Source organism: Rattus norvegicus, chromosome 1 (assembly GCF_036323735.1).
Source record: "Rattus norvegicus strain BN/NHsdMcwi chromosome 1, GRCr8, whole genome shotgun sequence".
Taxonomy (NCBI): Eukaryota; Metazoa; Chordata; class Mammalia; order Rodentia; family Muridae; genus Rattus; species Rattus norvegicus.
In genome coordinates this window covers 100,042,720-100,064,151 of record NC_086019.1, presented here as the reverse complement: position 1 = coordinate 100,064,151, position 21,432 = coordinate 100,042,720, and the positions used below count along the sequence as shown (strand labels likewise).

General features: G+C 48.6%; 1 protein-coding gene and 1 long non-coding RNA gene across 2 annotated transcripts; one reads left to right on the top strand and one right to left on the bottom strand.

Moving 5' to 3' along the window:
* Positions 1-996: 996 nt before the first annotated feature.
* LOC108349450 (uncharacterized) lies at positions 997-17,343 on the bottom strand. Its single transcript, XR_005499010.2, has 2 exons — positions 16,644-17,343; positions 997-1,296 (listed from the first exon to the last, which is right to left on the bottom strand). It is a non-coding gene; the product is annotated as an uncharacterized LOC108349450 (long non-coding RNA).
* Positions 17,335-18,812, top strand: Plekhf1 (pleckstrin homology and FYVE domain containing 1). Its single transcript, NM_001013148.2, has one exon. It carries the CDS (start codon positions 17,359-17,361, stop codon positions 18,196-18,198), a length of 840 nt encoding a protein of 279 aa, NP_001013166.1. The 5' UTR covers positions 17,335-17,358; the 3' UTR covers positions 18,199-18,812.
* Positions 18,813-21,432: the final 2,620 nt, after the last annotated feature.

The following is a 21,432-nucleotide window of genomic DNA, read 5'->3' as shown; positions in this document are numbered from 1 at the left end:
TTCTGGTTCTACCAGATTCCGACAAATCCTTATCTTCTGATTGCTACCATCTTATCAAGCCTTCAGGGGATTGTTCTGGATCCTGGGAGGTGATGACTTATGGATGGGGGGGGGGCAGCCTCTCTTTTGTGGATAATTGCCCAGGTTTGTCAGGTTTTGTTCCTAGAATTTAAGGAGACTTCAGGTTTAAGGTGATGGTTTATCTCTGAGTCTACAGCCTTGAATCAGAATTAAATGACTTAGATAGACACTTCCATTAGGGAATATGCCTTTCAGGCTAACCTGAATCTGTGCTTTCGGGCCAAGGTCACTAGTTTTGACTCAGAACGAACTACTACTCTTTCCTTTTGAACCAAGAGCTGTGTTTTCCATTACCACTATTTGAGGCATTAGAGATGACAAGAAGAGGCCAGAGAGATGGGTCAGTAGTTAGGAACACTTGCCATGCAATTGCAAGATCCAAAAGTTTGGATCCCTGCACCCATGTAACAAACCAGGCGCCTAAATTATGTTTCTATTGCTATGTCAAAGCACTGTGACCCAGGCAGCTTATAGAACAAAGTGCTTGATCAGAGATAAGAGTCCATTACCATCATAGCAGGGAGCATAGCAGCAGGCAAGCATGTGTGGTGCTGGAGCAGTAACTGAGGGCTTACATCTTGACCCATAGGCACAGAGGCAGAGAGCTAACTGGGAGTGGTATAGGCTTTTGAAATCTCAAAGCCCACCCCCAGTGTCACACCTTCTCCAAAATTCCACACCTCCAAATCTTTTAAAAATCAGTTTCTTCACCAACTGTGACCAAGTATTCAAATACATGAGCCTATGGGCCTATTCTATTCAAACCCACACCAGGAACCCCTCTCTTGTCTATAACCTCAGCAGGGAAGTTGGAGAAAGAGATAGAAAAGTAGGGAGAGCTTGCTGGCTTCCAGCATAGCCACGAAAATGAACGCATATATTCATTCACACAAATATACACATAGATAAATAACATATTTTCCCAGGTTCATATTTTTTTGCACAAATTGAGCATTACATGATGAATGGACATCCACTTCTCCAGGCATTTGACTTGACAGATGTGGTCAGACATTCCAGAATTCACATATGTTGCTTTCAGAGTTGAAGTGTTTCTGTCCTTATCTTAAAGAGTAAGACCAATGTGGCAATACCTCTGTATGCTGCCAGTACACGATTGATTCTGCCCACGAGTGCTGAAATGTATTTAATACTGGTGAACTAGAATTGGCCATGACTTCCATCTGTCCAGGTTGTAAATCTGCAACCAATGTCCTGTAAGAAAACCATCCATCTACTCAGATCAGTGAGCAATAAAATGCATTTGAAAAGCCAAATTACAAGAGATGACTCAAAGATCCATTTAGAGCCAACTTTCATATAAAGTGCAGCACAAACATCATGTTTTTTTCTTTTTTCTTTTTTCTATTTTTCGGAGCTGGGGACCGAACCCAGGGCCTTGCACCTGCTAGGCAAGCGCTCTACCACTGAGCTAAATCCCCAACCCGAGTTTTCTGGTTTTTAAGATGCAAATCTAGAATATACTTTACTCTTAGGCTTATCCAATATTTCATCTGATATTATTATAAATGACTTTTAAAATGTTGACTCCCAAGTTTCTGTTCTGACATATAGAATAGTATTTATTTTTATTTTATGTGTATGGGTGTTTTGTATGCATCTGCGACTTGCTTACCTGGTGCCTGTGAAGGCCAGTAGAGGGCATAAGGTCCCGTGGAGCTGGACTGACAGACAGTTGTGAGTCACCTTGTGGATGCTGGGAACCAAACCTTGGTCCTTTGGAAAAGCACCCAGTACTCTTTACCACTGAGAGGCCTCTCTCCAGCCCCATTCTCAGCTCCTTTGAACTTTTCTCTAAGCAGCAGAATTTCTGAAGGTGAGTTCAGTGGATACCACCAAACGGCTTTTACAATGTATTTGTGCCTGTGTGCACTTCCTGAAGCAACATCTATGAGCATGACTCCTCTCTACGCCTCTGACACTTGGGATCGCTGACATTATAGTTGCAATTATTCTGGTGAATTAATTGCCCAGTTCAGATTTCTTTTTTTTTCTTTTTCTTTTTTTCGGAGCTGGGGACCGAACCCAGGGCCTTGCGCTTGCTAGGCAAGCGCTCTATCACTGAGCTAAATCCCCAACCCCCCAGTTCAGATTTCTAATATTCAATGCACTAGCAAAAAGAAAAAGGTCTGTAAGGTCTATAGGCGGCTAATTAAAGCCTTCAGCCATGATTCTATCTACTGCACAGGTTCACCTAACACACACGCACACACACACACACACACACACAGAAGTCAGCATCCTCTCCCACAGCTCCCAGTTCTTGAGTGGAGCTCCTCCTTAGGCTCCTGCTTCCTATGGTGGGGTCTCAACTGCTCTTCACCTCTAGTCAGCTGCAATAGCCTCAAGTTCCAGTCCCACACAGTCGTCACGTGCACTGGGCTAATGTTGGGATTATTACTAGATGCACCTAAGCATGAACGAAAGCAAAAGATGCAATATTCAATATGAATTTTTTCACATTGTGAATAAATTATTGATTTCCTAGATAAATTAAGCCCAGCATAACTTTGATTGTTTTGAAAGGCTTTCCTTTGCAAACAATGATTTTAAATTATATTTTCAAACCCTTTGTAGGCTTTATAGAGAGTCCTTTTTTAAAAATATATATTTATTTATTTTATATATATAAAAGACTACACTGTAGCTGTCTTCAGACACACCAGAAGAGGGCATCAGATCCCATTACAGATGGTTGTGAGCCACTGTGTGGTTGCTGGGAGTCGAACTCAGGACCTCTGGAAGAGCAGTCAGTGCTCTTAACCACTGAGCCATTACTCCACCCAGCGCAATATTCAAAATATAGATGCTAGATGAGTTAATTTGCTACAGAACTGAGTGGCAGAGACCAGTGAACATGTATGACAGCACACAGTTTCTGGGTGTCAGAAACAGGGAGTGGCTTAGCTGTTCTTAGTGTCTTAGTTTTGTCTCGTCTCTCTCACATGATCCCTGCTGAGCTGTTGATTTGGACTACGGTCGTCCAAAACTTTCTAGAGCTGATTGTCATCCTGCAAAGCGCCTGTTCTAGTTTGCTTTTCTGTTGCTGTGATGAACACCATGATCAAAAGCAACTCAGATGAGGAAAGGGTTTATTTCAGCTCACAGCCCATCACTGAGGGAAATCAGGGCAAGGACATAAGCCCACAGGGGAATGCTGGCTTTTGGCTTACCCACAGGCTCGTTCTCAGCTAGCTGTCTTATACAACCCAGGGCCACCTGCCTAACAGCAGTGCTGCCCACAGTGAGCTGAACCCTCCCATATCAATCAATCATAAGAACTTGTCACAGACATGGTCACAGGCCAATCTGATAGAGGTAATTCTTTAGCCAGTGTTCCCCTTTCCCTGGTAACCAGGTTATATTATAACTAACTGAACAGTAACCAGTTCACTTAGCTGCCAAGGGATGTCAGCTATTGGCAAGAAGCCCTTTTTCTCCCAAATGGGCCTCTCTGTAAAACTCCTTGGAATTGTCATGACTCAGAAGCTCTCTTCCCCCAGAGTCAAGAGAGCAGGACAAGAGCCAAGGGAAATTTTGTGACCTCTCCTTAAAAGCCACACACTTTTGTTTTTTGGTTATTGTTGTTGTTGACAATTGAGATGTCAGCACTTAAGACTCCCCACTGCTCTTCCAGATGACCTAGGTTTGGTTCCCAGCAACTACATTGCAGTTTCAGGGGATCTGACACCCTCTTCTGGCCTCAAAGGGCACCAAGAACACACATGATGCACAGAGAGACAGACATGCTGGGGAAACTCCCATACACATAAAATATCAAAGTAATTTTGAAAAGCCACAGCCTGTCATATCCACATTATCCCCTAGGTTACATGAGCTACTCTCATTCTGTGTGCTAAGGGACTAGTCAACCTAACAATGTCATAGAGCACACAATAAAATGTAGCTGCTTGGGGCTGGAGAGATGGCTTGATTAAGAGGACTGATTGCTCTTCCAGAGGTCCTGAGTTCAGTTCCCAGTAACCACATGGTGGCTCACAACCATCTGTAATGTAATCTGATGCCCTTTTCTGGTGTGTCTGAAGATGGCTACAGTGTACTCATAAATAATAAATAAATCTTTTAAAATAATGTAGCTGTTCTAACAGGTTCAAGTCACCCATTTGTCCTTTCAGAGGCAAGCACTCAAAACAGCTTTAAAAAGTGCATTTATTGATTTTCTTTTTCAGGGTTGCATCCATGCCACAACGTGCATTTGGGGTTAGAAGACAATTTGTGAGAATTGATTCTCTCCTTCCACCATGGGAGTTCCAAGGATCAGACTCAGGTCCTCAGGCTGGGCAGCAAGAACCTTTACCCACTGAGCCATCTTGCCAGCTCCCAGGAGTATTTTATAGACACACACACACACACACACACACACACACACACACACACCCCACACACTTTGCTGCATTAGGCTCTTCCTAGTGTGTGCTCGTGCTGTGAAGTCAGTTTGCCCTCCCCATGGGTGAATGGGTGGATTGCTTCACACTGTCTAGTGTAAACAATGTTGCTCTAAATTAACAGACGTTTATATCCTTTTGCACGAGAATAAGAATATCGAAGGTAAATTCCTAAAAGTGGAGGGCTAGCAGCAGGGCCTGCTTGCTTTTTCCGTGATTCATGTTACCATGTTGCCACTCTCAAAGGTTGCTTGTAACAACTGGTGCGGCCTAAACCTCCCCCCAAGGAAAGACTGAGTAATGTGCTAGGAGTTATGAGAAGCTGAGGAAGTAATTTAAGATACGATACCATCCATCCCTGTTGTTTTGTTGTTTTATGGGTGCAGGTGCCCAAGAGGGTACAGGATCTCCTGCAGCTTGAGTTGCATGCCGTTGTGAGCTAGCTGCCTGATACGGGTGCTGAGAACTGAACTCTGGTCCTAAGGAAGAAAATATTCTTCACCACCGAGCTATCTCGCCGGCCCTCCCGCTGCATTCTTCCCTTAGCCCTCTTTCTTCTGTATCAGGGGTTCTCAACCTTCCTATCACTGTGACCTACTAGTAAACTTCCTCATGTTGTGGTGACCCCTGAACCATAAATTGTTCTTGTTGCTACTTCATAACTTTAATTTTGCTACTGCTATGAATTGTAACATAAGTATCTGTGTTTTCTGATGGTCTTAGGTGACCCCTTTGAAAGAGGTATGAGGGTCATGACCCACAGGTTGAGAACCACTGTTCTGTAGTGTGTGCTAGGTTTTTGTTTTTTGTTTTTGTTTGTTTGTTTTTTGGGGTTTTGTTTTGTTTTGTCTCTCACACATTCTTGCCCATGGCCTCTAAAATTCCTGTTCTCCCCTTAAACATAATTTGTCGGCTCATAATGCCAGAGGGTTCAAGCCCATCCCAGTTAGGGCAGGCAGCGTGGTAGCAGGCAGGCCAGCATGATACTGGAGCAGTAGTGGGGAACTTCCCCATGGAAACAACCACAAGACAGACAGACAGACAGACAGACAGACAGACAGACAGACAGACAGACAATAGTGTGGGCTTTTTAAGCATCAGAGCATACCTCCAGTCACACACACACCCTCCCTACATACCTTAATCCTTCCCAAGCGGTTGCACTAAATACAGAAGAAGCATTCAACTCTGAGACTATGGGGGCTACATTTATTCAAACCACCATACTCCCCAAGGCCAGAGGCTGCCGCATTCATCTTCCTAAGAAGCCAGACAGGGATACAAAGGGCTGCTTCATGACTGCTGAATGAGTGACCCAGGTGGCCCTTTGCAGAGCATGCTATGCTCACAGTTTTATTCTGAGCAATTAGGCGTGTCCACTGCCTGGCATTCTGAAGATTAAATTTACCTGTGACATTGCCTTCATTCTTCTGAAGCAGGTTTTGTAGAGCGTTCCTTGTTTTCATTTCTCTTTCTACTTCTCTGGTTTCACTGAGGCCCCAAGGGGAAATCCTGGGAGGATGGGCACAGTAGCCAGGTACGCACAGGTGAACACACAAAGATAAATGTTTCTGCCTCACAAAGGCAAGGCGAGGGACAGCGTGCAGCCTCCCGGTTGGGTGGGTGAAGACATGGTCTGTCAGCATAGCCTGGGATTGCACTGCCTTTCTTGAGGTCTTCTCTTGAAATTCATTCTCCTTGTTTGTTTTGTTTTGTTTTGTTTCTGTTCATATATAGGGAGGGAGTGTGTGAGTATGAGTGCCGAGGGAAGCCAGAGGAGGGTATTAGATCTCCTGGATCTGGAGTAACAGCAACTATGCTGAAGAGAATGCTGGGAACCAAACTCTGGTCCTTAGCAAGAGCAGTACTCGCTGAGTCATATCTCCAATCCTAGACTCCATCCTCTCAACCATCACAGCTGAAATCGTTCCAAAAATGCCCCTCATCCTCTTAACTTATGCCCTAGCCCTCGGTTTTGTTTTATTTCAAACAGTTTAACTAAGTTGCCAAGGCTGACCTAGAATGTACTGTCCTCCTGCCTCAGTCTTCCTAGTGTTGAGATTATAGATCTGACGACTCACCTTAGACACTTTAAAAACAAACAAACAAAAACCCTGCTTTCCCAACATTTTGCTCTGAACTTTTTTTTTTGTTTTTGTTTTTGTTTTTGTTTTTGTTTTTCGGAGCTGGGGACCGAACCCAGGGCCTTGCGTTTGCTAGGTAAGTGCTCTACCACTGAGCTAAATCCCCAGCCCCTGCTCTGAACTTTTTATACTCACCCAGAGTCTTAAAAACTCAAGCAATGGGAGCCTGTTTCGTATAACATAGGGACGTGACAGGAAGCCCTAACCCGACAGCTTGTGGTTTTGCCTGCCCAGAAATGAACTGCCCTACCCTAGTCATTAGACCATCAGAGCTCAGACCTGGGTAAGTTACACAGAACCCCATTATGATGAGAGGAACTCGTTATGTAGCCAGGAATTCCTTTCCCTCTGCAATGCCTGGGAGACCCTAGAGGCCTGCACATGAGACATATTAACAGCTGCCTTGACCTTGGTAAAACCTGCTTGTCACTGAGGGAAAGGGATGAAATGGTCTCTTTATTACTATCTAGCAGGAAAGTGAGAAATATCTGCCCAGCTGTAGATTCCATGCATAGCTACAAGGTACACCTTTCTGCCTTAAAACCTCACCTGAACCCCTCTTCTGCAAGGCACGCTGTTTTGGCTCTAAGGCTTCAGTCCCTCTGCCAGCAGTAAAAATAACTTCATTTACTTTAAATTTGAATTGAGACTAAGTCTCTGTTTTCCCCCCAGTGGATTGGAACACCACAGCAACATCCATGAGCTGAGAGTAGCTTCCACATTTTTAAGGGGTTAGTGATGTGTTGATAAAAAAATAAAGAGAAGGGGGAAGTGTTCTGGTGGATGGGTGGTGAGGTGTGGGGGGAGGGATTCCTCAGCTTGGGCCGAGGCACGCCCTTCCCCCTGAGGGACCAACCGCATGAAGGTATAGTATAGAATAGAGTTTATTCAGGGCAAGGGAGGGGAGGACACTAAGAGGGTGGTAGGGACAGAGAAAGGCAGAGAGAGAGAGAAAGAGAGAGAGAGAGAGAGAGAGAGAGATAGAGAGAGAGAGACAGAGAGAGAGAGACAGAGAGACAGAGACAGAGAGACAGAGAGAGACAGAGACAGAGAGAGAGAGACCATGAGCATGTGGAGCGGGGGACAGAATGGGAATGGGGAATGGGAATGAGGAGAGTGGGAGCAAAAAGGCAAGAGCAAGAGAGAGAGGAGGGGGCAAGCAGTCCCTTTTATAGTGAGTCAGGCACGCCTAACTGTTGCCGAGTAACTGTGGGGCGGAGCTCAGGCAAAATGCTAATGGTTAGAATGTGACTTAGACAGGGTTTTACTGCTGTGCACAGACACCATGACCAAGGCAACCCTTATAAAGGACAACATTTAATTGGGGCTGGCTTACAGACTCAAAGGTTCAGTCCAATTATCATCAAAGCGGGAGCCTGGCAGCATCCAGGCAGGCACGGTGCAGGAGGAGCTGAGAGTTCTACATCTTCATCTGAAGGCTGCTAGAATACTGACCTCTAAGTCAGCTATGATGAAGGTCTTAAGCCCACGCCCACAATGATACACCTACTCCTACAAGGCCACTCCTCCTACTAGTGCCGCTCCCCGGGGCCAAGCATTCACAAACCATCACAGAACAAAAATGCAAAAGAAAAAAGAATGTTTCATAACACGGTAAAAATTAGAGTAAATCCAAATATCAGCGTCCATACTCGCGCTTGTTTCCGTTCTCCACGGCCACTCTCACTCTGTAGTGCTGGTCCCAGGGACCCCTTTGCTAAGTCTGAGATCCCAAATACTTACTACCTAGTCCTTTATACAGAAAGTTTGCCAGCCCCCGACTTAGATTTGCCAATTATTAAGTGTCTTTTGGGTGGTTCTGGGATGGAACCTCGGGCCTTGCACAGAAGTGATCCACCACCAAGACCCTTCTCCAGCTCTCCAAGGACCGAGAGATTTTGTTGCTTTTACCCCTACGTATGTTCGTGGGTGGCTCTTTTACAAGTTTTTCCTGCGATGGAACCCAGGACCTCAGCGTGGGAGGCAGTTCTTCCCCATCCCCAGCTCTCTGCTTCTTGAGGTAAACACAGGAAATTGCTGGCTTAGAGTAAGGAGAGACAAGAAATGATGTGTTAGGCGCATAGGATTTGGTATTCCACCGAACTTGATGAACATGACAATGATTTTCCAGGTGTTTTTTTTTTTCACATAGGGATTTGCCAAAACAAACAAAGAAACAAAAAACAAAAGACTAGAAAATTAGCTTGGGCCTCGTGATCTTGGGGCTTCCCGGATTCCTTGGTGCCTGTAGTCTGGACTTGGTCCCTGTATTCTGGAAACCAGCTTTTCCCAGAACGGACTTTTTTAGCCAAGGAAGCAGAAGATGCCTCCAGGAAACTTCATGCTTTCCATAGCTGTGGCTTGGCTGACTCAACTTCTGCCTTTCCCTGAGTCATGAGCTTGCTCTCTTCCTTGGAGGAGGAGGGAGGGAGCCCTCCACTCGGGCCTCTCCACCCACAGCCAGCCCCCGCTGGGAAGGGGTGACTAGCAGAAGACCTGCTTAAACTGCTACTGGGGATTCCCCACCCTTCTAGGCAACTGCAGAAGATGCTGGAGCTAAGAGACAGTGGGTACCCAGTTCTCACCCGGCCCTGAATCCCCAGTGGAACAAACCTGGAGGAGTTTCCTGACTTCAAAATCCACATCGGGTCTTTTAGACTCCCTCCTCCAGGCAACCCCCCGCTGCCAGGTACTGTGTTGGATGATGCTGGCACAAATAAACAAAACTGCTCTGCCCTCACAGGGACTGTCCTCACCCTGATCACCCCCATTTCTCCCTGAGAAGTTCCTCCTTGTTAAAGATGGGTGGCCCAGTCTATGCAGTGGAAACTCAGAGCGAGGCTTTGCCCAGTGATAGTTATACCCTAGCCTAGGGGAGTCAGACCCGGTCTTTTCCCACTGGACAGTGGAGAGTGTGGCTACCCCTCCAACCAAAAATCCAAGTGGGATGCATGCATGGGTGGGAGGGGCCTAGAGTCAAATCTTAAGAGAGTGGTGGGGGTCTGTGGCCGAGAGTAGAACATGAGCCCCATCTAAAGAGGGCGATTTGTTGCGGAGAAATATGTCGTTGACTATTTTTAATCCCAATCCAGAATTTCTACCCTGGCTTTGACCATTAATTCCCAAATAAAGGATACATACAACCTTTATATTTATAATAAGCTTTAATCGGCACAAGAGCTGGGCGTGTATCTATCCTCTATGCTATTGTGACTATTTCCCAGCCAATAATCCCGTTATGTAATTTGCCATGTATCGTCTGGGCTGCTCTTACTTCCAACTAGCCAGGCCACATGGAAATTAGGTTCTTATCCCATGTCGTTTTGTTTTTTTTTTTTTTGTTTTGTTTTTGTTTTGTTTTGTTTTTTTGTTTTTTTTTGTTTTGTTTTGTTTTGTTTCCTCTTTCCTTCTCCTGGTGGTTTCCTTCAACCCTAAGCCCTGGAACCCAAAACCATGCCTATCTCCCTTCTGTCCAGCTAGGGGGGCAGCAAGGTTACATAGAGCCATTAGGGTATGTTCAGTAATCCCTGGAGGCAACCAGGCTGTGTCGTTATATTGTAATTGAGCATTACAGTATAAGCAAAAGACCGAACCTCAACAGAAATAGACCAATATTTCCAAATCCTCGATTGACTGACTGAGACAAGGTCTCCTTATGTAGCCCAGGTTGCCCTCAAACTCAAGTCTCTTGCCTCAGCTTCCCAAGTGCTGAGATCACAGGCATATGCCACCCAGACCCCCAAATCTTCTAATTAAAGATAAGCTAAAATCCGGACTGAAGATATATCTCATTATTGGGGCATTTCTCCAGTGTGTGAGATCATGAGTTTGAATCCCACTACCGATGGGGCAAGGTGGCAGGGGTTGGGGTGGGTGGTGAGTGGGGCGGACTAAAAGTCTCAATTTATATGTGACTTCTCTCCATCTGAAATGTTCACAGCAGTGCATTTTGTAAATGTTTAAACAAACTTCAAGCCGAAAAGAAATGTTCAGTAAGTGCTGATGGGGATAAGGCTGTGGGGGATGGGAGGGACTAAGGAACAGTTTAAGGAAGGGTCTGCCCTAACACCAACACCGGAGGGCCACACCATCCCTTTCCAAACCCTTTGTCTTCCTCTTGTTTGGTCTTAGCCCAGCAGGCACCAGGCTAACCAGAGCTAGTCTCTCTTCAATGGAACCAGTTTGGCAGCACAAGCCTACACTACAGATTAATATTAACCCGGCACTCTATAGCCAGAGGCAAGGCTTCTGTGAGTTCAGGTACAGCCTGGTCTACATACAGAATTTCTGGCCAGCCAAGGATAACAACAATAACAAGACAACAATAAAAAATGAATGTGGTAGAGAACTGTATTCTCTGAGGAGGGGACACTAAAATGACAAAAGAGGGAAAGGGCAAAGGGTGGGAGTGAAACCAACCCAGTGGTTTTTTAGGAACCAGAAGTGGATGAGGATTGAGTGGGGGCAGGTGAGACAGGAAAGGAATTTTGGAACTGAGTTCTGAGTGTCACCAGCAGCCAGGGCGGGGTACCTGACCTGATCGCGTTGGAGCCACACAATGAATACCTGGGGTCCACTAAACTCAACTATTTCCTCCCATGTGCTTCTGACATTTCCACTAGAAAAAAATTATAAAGTTCTGTAGGTCTTTAATAAAACGCGTGCCACTGTTGCTGGAAAGAGATAACCATCGTGATAACAGGGGCATCTGAGGGCCCACCACCCCGTCATGCCTGCTTCCCTCAAAGACCGTCCCTCGGACCCGCGCCCAGTCTTGAGTGTGGCAACCAGGAAAGCTAGGAACCGGACTCCAACCAGGGATCAGCCCCGCGTCCCCACGCACAACCGGCGCTGACCCGTTTACCGTCCAGCGGTTCAACTACGCCCGCGCACATTTCTGGAGAACTCGGCCGGCTCCGCCCCCGCCTGCGTGCCAGGGCTCCAATTGGTCCAGAGGTCTTTGAAGGGGTGTGACCAGGGAATTGGAACCCGGAGACGTGGGCGGCTTGGGGGTTGGCAGGCGCCAGTTCGGGGACCGTCTGTGCGGGCGCTGGGGTTCCTACGAGAGGTAAGCAGGCTATGGGGTGGGAGAGCGCTCCACTTCTGCCCTCCACCCTGCCAGGTCTGCAGCTGCGGGTAGAGGTGGCCTCAGGAATCCGCATCCGGGGCTCCACGGGAGCAGAGGGTGCTCTCTGCTGACTTGTGAAGGCTCTTTGGGAAGGAGTTGGCAGCTGGGACGCTAGGGCCACTGAGTCTCAGGGTTGTGTGCGAGCTGTGAGTCCGGGAAGGGTTCTCCGCAGTCTCTACCCTCACCTTACCCCATGATGTTCCGGGAACTATGTCTTGGCCAGAGGCGCCTTGGGTCGGGAGGGAAGGTTCTTAATAGCCTCCGATTTGGGACCCTGAAGAGTTTGAGTTTGCAACTCGTCATATAGGAAGTTATTGGGATGGAACAGGGCCTGGACTCTCCTAGGGAACAACTGAAGCACAGTAGAGAAGTGTCCCCAGGCCTCAGCAGGAGAAAATTGGCAGTTCACCGTGGAACGTGCGCTCTTGCCCGAGAGGGCGCAGGCCATGGTATCTGATATCAGATTCCAGCGGGTTAGAGGCGGTAGAGGAGGGGCGATCAGTGCTGAGGTCAAGATCCTTGCAGTTTTTGTTAGCTGAAGTGCGTCTTTTGCTGTGCGTCCTGCCCACGTCAGCCTTCAGAGCTGCCTAGAGTGGCTAGGCCAGTTAGTTGCCTGAGCACTGGGACCTGGCCAACCCCGTCCTGCCAAGGAAGGAGGGGCTTGGCATTGTGGCCTGCGGGATGGCTTCCTGTGTGTTATGCGGTGAAAGTCAGGCAGTAAGAAAGACTACACACTTTGGGCTTTAAGTTCTGACCCTGGGCGTGGTTTTCTTATTGGAGGGGATGGGGGTGCGTGTTGTTTTGTTTAATAGGGCATGCCTTTCAGAAGCCATTGTCTCCTTTTCATCATGTGAGTTCCCCCGGATGGAGCGGGGCCAGAAACATCCTTACCCTCCGAGCCCTGTTGTCCAAAAGATTTTGGGTTTTTTTTGTTTGTTTGTTTGTTTTTTTGAAATAAGGTCTCGCTGTATAGTCCAGATTGACCTAGTACTCTCTAACCTTCTCTATCTAATCTTCCCAGACGCTTGATTACAGGAATAGCCTCCTGGGCCAAAGTTTTTCCTCCTCGGCTCAGAGTTTATTTGGAAGCTGGGCCCAGTCGCTGAGGTTGTAGGGTGGTGACTGTGTAGGGGCTTTCGGGGACGCGAGTTAGTTCAGTCATGCTTTGTGCTTACCATTGTGCCTAGCAAACAGTAGGTGCGGAGAAAGTGGCACCTAAGGGTTCATTTTCCTTATTCTGTTCTCTACAAAGTCTCAGTGACTCAATTGGGTGGTGCCTTGCCACTCCCTTACTAGCCTTGTGATAACTCAAATGCTCACACTCGCCTGTGGACCTGCAAGGCAGGCCCTGCCTGCCCCTGCCCCTGCCCCTGCCCCTGCCCCTGCCCCTGTAACCTCACCTCTTACCCCTGTACCTCATTCCTTCTTCCTGAGTTCAGGGCTGCAGACCTCTTACAAGAGTTGTGCTGCAGTGGTCAAGAGAAAATGAGGGGTTGTATCAGGACAGAGCCCCGTGAGGTCAGCCGTATCCATGCACAAGGCATCTTGTGCATTTTACGTGTTAGGGGCCAGAAAGTAAATACATTTTAAGATTGTGTTAGCCTGAATGTGATTGTAATTCACTGTGATTGTGTTTAGGAAGGCTGGCAGTGGGTCCTATTGGGTCTGGATTTCTAGTTTCTGGTTGTAGATCACTTTTCCTCCTTGGCTGTCGTGTGTTCCTCGGTGATGGGCATTTGGTTTGCTTCTCCCTCTTGGCTTTAGTAAACACCTACAAGAGTGTATAGATATTCCTTCCAGTCCCTTTGGCCATAGACGCAGAGTGGGAAAGGCAGATACACGGTAAACGTACTTTTAATTTTTTAAGGAGTCTTCAGGTTGTCTCCCTTCACAGCTATGTCACTTTTTCTCAAGATGTATTTGTTAATTTTATGAAATGTCTCTACATCTGTGTACCACACGTATGCAGCTCCCTTGGAACTGGAGTTACTGGCAGCTATGAGCCACTTGATGTGTGTCGGAAACCTGGGTCCCTGAAAGAGCATGGAGAGCCACCGAGCCGTCTCCCCAGCCTGTAGCTGTGACAATTCACATTCCCGGCAGCAGCACACACTCTTCCCACGTTTCCACTCTGGCACGAACTGGACTGTCTTTGCTAAGGACTTTCCAATGTGCTTTCTGCTAGAGTGACATTCAGTTGTCACCCATCCTAAGAGGTGTTTACTCCAGCCCACCCGGTATTCATTCTCCTGTTGGTTCAGTGGAGAGCCTGGGCTTTTTGTTTTTTGTTTTTTGTTTTTTAAGATGATTTATTATTTTTATTCACGTGTCAGTGTGACCCCTGGAGTTAACAGGCAGTTGTGAGCCACCCGATGTGGGTACTAAGTGTGCTGAGGCCCTGCTCCAACCCAAACCGCTGTTTTTCATTCTTTCCCTCTCCTCCTTAAGAGTGTCAGGTGACTCTGTCACCCTTAAGCCACTTAACAGTGAGATGTTATCCACACTGGCCTCCAGCACAGTGCCTGGTGGCCTTGGGGGGTAGCATGCTGGCACATTTGGGTTTGTCAGTTGTCCCTCAGCCAAGAACTGATGATCGGGTGGCAGAACTAAGTTTGAAGCCAAGATCAGCTAACTAAAAATAGTTACGTCAGGTGGTGTGGGCAGCACTTAGGCCTGAAGCAGAGAGTGAGCCGGGACTGAAAAGGTTCACTGTCCCCTCCCTTCCCACCCCACCCCAACCTCCACACTCCCACAGGCAGCCTCACGTACAGAACCACAGTATGGTGACCTAGAAATCTGTGTGTGTGAGTGTGTGTGTGTCTGTGTGTGTGTGTCTGTATGTGTCTGTGTGAGTGTGTGTGTCTGTGTGTATATCTGTGTGTGTGTGTGTGTGTGTGTGTGTGTGTGTGTGTGTGTGTGTCTGTCGAGGCTAAAGATTGATGTCTGGTATCTTCCTCATTTGCTATCCAGCTTGGTTTTTAAATTTTTTCATTTTACTTTTAATTATGGGTATATATGTATGTATGGGTGTGTACGTATGAGTACATATGTATGGGTGGTGTCTTAAGAGTTTCTGCTGCTACAATGAGATGCCATGACCAAAAAACAAATTGGCAAGGGTTTATTCTACTTAACTTACACATTGCTGTTCATTATCGAAGGAAGTCAGGACAGGAACTCAATCAAACAGGGCAAGACTCTAGAAGGCAGGAGCTGATACAGAGGCCATGGAGGGGTGCTGCTTCCTGGCTTGCTCCCCCTGGCCTACTTGATCTGCTTTTTTTTTTTTTATAGACCTGAGACCAACAGCCCAAGTATAGCATCGCCCACAATGGGCTGGGCCCTCCCCTGTCCATCACTAATTAAGAAAGTGTTTTGCAGCGGGATCTTATGGGGGGATTTTTGCTATTAAGTTTCCCTCCTTTTAGATAACTCAAGTGGACAGAAGACTAGCCAGCACGGGTGGGTCTAAGCAAGTTTGAGTGCAATTGCCCACAGCATCCAGAAGAGGGCACTGGATTCCCTGAAGCTGGAGTTAGGAGTTGGGAGCTGGGAACTGAACTCTGGGGAAACAGTATAGGCCCTCTACCTCTTAAAGATTTATTTATTTATTATACGAGTACACTGTAGCTGTCTTCAGACGCACCAGAAGAGGGCATCAGATCCCTTTACAGATGGTTGTGAGCCACCATGTGGTTGCTGGGATTTGAACTCAGGACCTCTGGAAGAGCAGTCAATGCTCTTAACCGCTGAGCCATCTCTCCAGCCCGGCCCTCTACCTCTTTTTTTTTTTTTAACTGCACTCAGAAATTCAGCTATCTAACTAGCCAGCAAGCCTCAAGGATCCTATCTCTACCTCCCAGCAGTGGAATACAGACACCCCACCACACCTGTCTTTTTACGTGGGGTCTCAAGGTCTGCTCAGATCTTTATGCAAGCTCTTATCCAAATAGCAATCTCTCCAGCGCCCTGAGTCTTGATAAGTGTCACAAAGGGAAACAAAAACAAAAACAAAAAACCAAAAAAAAACCCAGAAAACAAGGAGGCATCTTACAGAAGGGAGTCAGTAAACTTTTCTACAATGGTCCAGAGTGGTCAATATTTCAGGTTTTATGGCCATTCGATTTCTGTCAGCACTTAGCTCAGTCATACCATGTACATGAATGTGCACCGCCATGTTACAATAAAACTTTTTTTATAAAAATGGGCTGTGGGCCAAATTTGACCTCCGGCTAGTTTGCTCACTGGAAAGAGCTTCCTGAGATGAGGTTAATGGAGAATCTTTCTGAAAGATAACAGAGCTAAGCTGGTCACAGACTAGGGCCAACATGAATGGCCTTTTCCCGGTGAGGCAAGATGGCACCATACTACTGTACAGTGGTGGAGTCCCATGCTGAGAAATTCGTTGTGTAAGAAAGAGAAGATTCCAGGATGGAGACTAGATTTAGAGTTTGAGACACTGGATGAATGATGTTTCTTTTTTCTTTTTTTGGAGCTGGGGACCGAACCCAGAGCCTTGCGCTTGCTAGGCAAGCGCTCTACCACTGAGCTAAATCCCCAACCCATGATGTTTCTTGTGATGGAAAAAAAGCTAAGAGAAGGCCGGGGGAATATGGAGTTTGGTGTTGACTGTAAGAAGTTATCTGATTAATGGGTGTATGAGGGGCTGTCCATTCGTAAAGCTTAGTGGAGATGCCAAGTCTAAAGGCTTGGCCCAGGAAGTGGTCACGTCTGTGTACTCTTCAGGTCTGGGTATGCTTGGTGTAGAAAGGTGGGATGGGACAGCACAAGTGTCCTAGCTAGTGTGTGCTGTGCTAGGGTTTACTACCCAGTTCATCAGCAAAGAACCCAAGCAGGACTTACCTTCCACCGAGGTGGTGGTGTGGTACGATCTGTATTCCCTCCAACTAACTCCTAGAGTCTGTTTTCCTCCTGTGAGCTGGGGGCGGTGCGCAGGGGGGTTTCTAGCCCACTTGGGTTTGTGCGAGGAGTAATGAGATAGCATCACCATTGACTTGGAGGTAGCACACTCGCGGCAATATCGGTCTTCGCCACCGGGACTGTTGGATACCTCAGGCGAATGAGGGACTGCAGAGTCTGTGTTCTGTTTGGATCCCAGACACTCATATTTTCCAACACACACGGTTCAGTTTGCACACCGTCACTCTTCCAACTACAGACTGTCCCAGAACAACCAATGGGAGCTGGAGGTTCGCCATCGCAGCCTCCTTGCTCCTGGTGCATGCCTGAGGTGAGCTCTATTTCCAAGGGTCCTACGGGCCTCTGGGCACCTTACGTCCTGGAGTTAACTCCTCCGTATGGCTGTCTTCCTACTGCCACCTTCCTTCCACATGTCTCCCATCCCCCAATAATTCTTTCCACTTCCATGTCAGGTCAGCCTTGAAACACTCTGTGCCTGGGAGCCTAGGTGGGCTTTGCTGAAGCACAGTGGGATAATAGGTTTGTCTAGTCTGGTGGGTGAGCGAGCTGGTGTGTGGGGGTGGGGCAGCGTGGTTCTGACGTCACAGGCACGTTGACGGCCTTCCTGCCTGCCTCCTACAGCTTAGCTATTGAGAAGATGGTGGACCACTTGGCAAACACAGAGATCAACAGCCAACGGATTGCAGCGGTGGAGAACTGTTTTGGGGCATCGGGGCAACCGCTGGCCCTGCCGGGCCGTGTGCTCCTAGGCGAGGGAGTGCTGACCAAGGAGTGCCGCAAAAAGGCCAAGCCGCGCATCTTCTTCCTTTTCAACGACATCCTGGTGTATGGCAGCATTGTGCTGAGCAAGCGCAAGTACCGCAGCCAGCATATCATCCCCCTGGAAGAGGTAACTCTGGAGCCACTGCCGGAGACCCTGCAGGCCAAGAACCGCTGGATGATCAAGACAGCCAAGAAGTCCTTCGTGGTCTCGGCAGCCTCCACCACAGAGCGCCAGGAATGGATAAGCCACATCGAAGAGTGCGTGCGGAGGCAGCTGCTGGCAACAGGCCGCCAGCCCACCACGGAGCACGCAGCGCCCTGGATCCCCGACAAGGCAACGGACATCTGCATGCGCTGCACGCAGACACGCTTCTCGGCGCTCACCCGGCGTCACCACTGCCGCAAATGCGGGTTTGTGGTCTGTGCTGAGTGTTCCAGGGAGCGTTTCCTGTTGCCACGTCTCTCCCCCAAGCCCCTTCGTGTCTGCAGCCTCTGCTACCGAGAGCTGGCCGCCCAGAAGCGGAGGGAGGAGGCCAAGGAGAGGTTCAGGGGCTCTCCGGGGCAGCTGACCCACCTAGGCAGCACCATGTGTGGTGCGTCCAGTGGCGATGACGATGACTCCGATGAGGACAGAGAGGGCAGTGGAGATGGTGACTGGCCCACCCAGGTGGAGTTCTATGCTTCTGGTGTCTCCTGGTCAGCCTTCCATAGTTGACCCTCACCTGCAGAGTGCCTCAAGCCAGCCCTCTGCCGGGGATCCTTGCCCACGGTAGTGGGCATGTGACCGGTGGCTGTTCCAGAGCCATTACTAGAGCCTTTCTGCTAGGCAGCAGCTCCTAGGCCCTCTTCTAATTCTTTTCAGAGAATTTCCTTTCCATTTCACAAGCTACAGCTGCAACCCTTGGAGTTAGACCAGGCCAGGTGTGCCCCAAGCATTAAGTTGGGAGTTGAAAAGGGCAAAGGGAAGGCCAGACCAGAACTGGGGGGGGGGTCCACTTCAACTCTGAAGCTGGGGCTCCAGACCCCACTCCCACCTCCAACTCCTAACAGGTACAGCTGTCGGGAGGGCATGAGGCTGCACATCTACCATGCAGATGCCACCACCTGGCCACTGGGTCGTGCCAAGCTGGACCCAGATGTACAGTGTGTACCCTCCAGGCCAGCCCATCGAGGTCTCTGCCCTGTCACTACCAAGTGTCTGGTGTCTGTGTGTCCTGTCCCCATCTCTGTCTGTGGTCAGTAGAATCAGTGTTTTCTCTTAGGACTCTAGGTTCAGGGACAAAAACCCTATCCAGACTGATTTATCAATAAACAAAAATGAAATACCAAGCCGTTTGGTTGCTAAGAGTACCCTAGCTTCAGGCACTGCTCAGTCCAGGGTAGAAACCATGGCTCTGGGGATAACCATCACTGATACGGCTATGCTGAGACATTCATGTCACCAGGTGGCTGGCTCCCCAAGAACAAAGCTCACACTCTTGCTTTGATAACAGCCTGCCTGCCTGCTTTCCTTCCTTCCTTCCTTCCGAGACAAGGACTTGCTACTAGGACTGAGACAAACTTGAGGTCCTCTGCCCTCAGCCTCCCTCGTGCTGATTACAGGCGTGTACCAGCGCACCCTGCTTACTGCTGCGGGCTATCTAAATGGGTGGGAGATAGGAAAGTGTCTGGCTCAGCCTGATCCTTTTGGGATGAAAAGACTCCTCTGTGTAGTCAGCGCAGCCCCTGCAGATGGTGCCTGGGAGTTGGGGAGCAAGCCACCAACCTTTCATGTTGGGGCCCTTCAGAAACCTTCTGTAAAGCAGTGTGTGAGAGAGTTCATGCTTGTAATCTCAGGACTTAGAGCAATGGCTATATAAAAGCCTGTCTTGAGAATGAGTCTTTGCCCAGTATCTGGCTGTTCTTGGAGACCCAGTGCACAGAGTGGGGTCACTCATGGGACTTTGGTACCAGGAAAGCTCCCCTTCTGGTATAGTGAACCCTGTTATCAGGTGGAATAGTGAACCCTGTTATCAGGTGGGATAGTGAACCCTGTTATCAGGTGGGATAGTGAACGCTGTTATCAGGGTTCTCCAAATCCCAGAGTCTGCAGTTGACAGACATGTGGTTACCCTTCAAAGACTGCTAGAGGGGATCTCAGTATGGAGGGCCCAGGAGCTTGCTGCCTGTGACCCTTCCTGCACTGGCAGTGACAGGCTAGAGAGGACTGGGAAGTGTTTGTTTGCAGCCCTTTGCCTCTGTGGCCTCTGTCGGTCACACAAACTAGTTCAGGCTGCTCCTCCTGTTGGGGCAGAGGGCACAGGGCCAGGCAGGTTCTTTCCTGAAGCTAGAACTGGCACCTTCTCAGAAGCCCAGCGAGGCAGCCTCATCCTTTCCACCTTTCCAGGGGGACTGACGAACCAACCTCCCTCTCCTGGAACCCCCTTTCCCGGAAACCCTGAGGTTATAAAAGGCAGTAGTTCCCGGGGACAGACGGGACTGTCAAAGGCTGAGCTGGGTATAGAGGTGGTCCTTAGCCACCAGACAAAATAAACAGGGTGGCAGGAGCCTGAGTGGTTGGAGCAGGCTTGTGGAGGGCCATGTGGCACTGTGGGAAGTAGAGATGGGAACTGGCTCACCCCCACCCCAGAGCTCAGACTGACTCCCTCTCCCACAGACCTAAGTCTAGGGATGTTACTTCCCTAAACTCCAAGATGTTGGAGACCACAAGGGTCCCGGATGGTCAGCAGCCTTGGATAGGAGTCCATGTATGCTAAGCTACTGAGACCTCTGTTCCCCGCCAGACGCCGGAGATACGGCTGTGACTAAGATGGTCAGGTCCTTGGCTCAGCTCTAAGTTGAGAAGGGAAGCTAGAGGTGGGCTGAGGTTGTTACCAGGTGCAGAGAGCCATCCTCTGGGTGGAGAGAGCGAACGGTGCCAGTGGAGAAACAGCATGCCAGGAACTGGCAGTGACTAGTATAGAGGCCCCAAAGAGGAAGGGGTCTGTGTGTCCTGGAGAAGCATGCTGGAGTCCAAAGGACAGTAGCCCCCCAGAACCACAGAGGCTTCTACAGACAGCAGTCTGAACATTGTTCTGACTTGTAGACAGATGGCTGGAGAGGTGGACAGGTATGGGAACTGTGTGGCCAGAGCTAGCCTAGCATTCCCCAGGGGGAATCTATCGAAAGCCTATCCTCTCTTTCTGCCTGCAGTGGTGGGCAGGCTTCCCTGGCCTCCTTCCCACCCCTGACTCATTTCTACTGAGATACTGAGGGAACTCCCAGTATGACCTAAATGACGGTCAGGACCTTTGCCTTGGACTCTTGTGTGAAACCGAGCGACACCCAGTATCCCACCACTGCTGAGCTGTAGTGGGAGACAGACTGCAGGACGAAGGCCTTGAAATAAGATGTGTAAGGAAACAAAATGGTGGGGGTACATGGAAGAGGAAAGGTGTGCCCCGGTGTAATGGTGCGGTCACCACCGAAGTCATCGTGCAGGCTCCCCGCAAACAGAAACGCCGGGGATGGCCCTGTTCTTGGGTAGTCAGCGTACACTTGGGTACCATCACTATCCTGGCAATATTTGGACAGTCAAATTGACCAGCCCGGGTGTCCATCAGCATGTGAATGGTTAAAGAAAATGCAGTGTATATCCAACTGGAGATTATGCAAACACCAAGAAGGAAATTCTGCCATTTGTAGAAAGAGACATGATTGCCAGGTTAAATCAAACCAGGCTGATTCAAAGACCACGTTCTTCTCTCTCATAGGCAGATCCTACTTTTTTAAAGTCAAGATGCAAAAGTAGGGGTGCAATGTAGGAAAAGGAAGGGGGCCAGTGAGGGGGCACGAGCGAGAAGTGGGGTGAGTAAGAACGAAGTCTTTGATACTTGTGTATAAATGTAACACAAAAATCTAGCATGTGGGCATAGAATGGAGCCTAGGAAGGGACGGACCTGTCTTGGAC

What these genes read in the sequence shown, in the direction of transcription:
- Plekhf1 (NM_001013148.2), top strand. Translation starts at nt 17,359, where the DNA reads ATGGTGGACCACTTGGCAAACACAGAGATCAACAGCCAACGGATTGCA.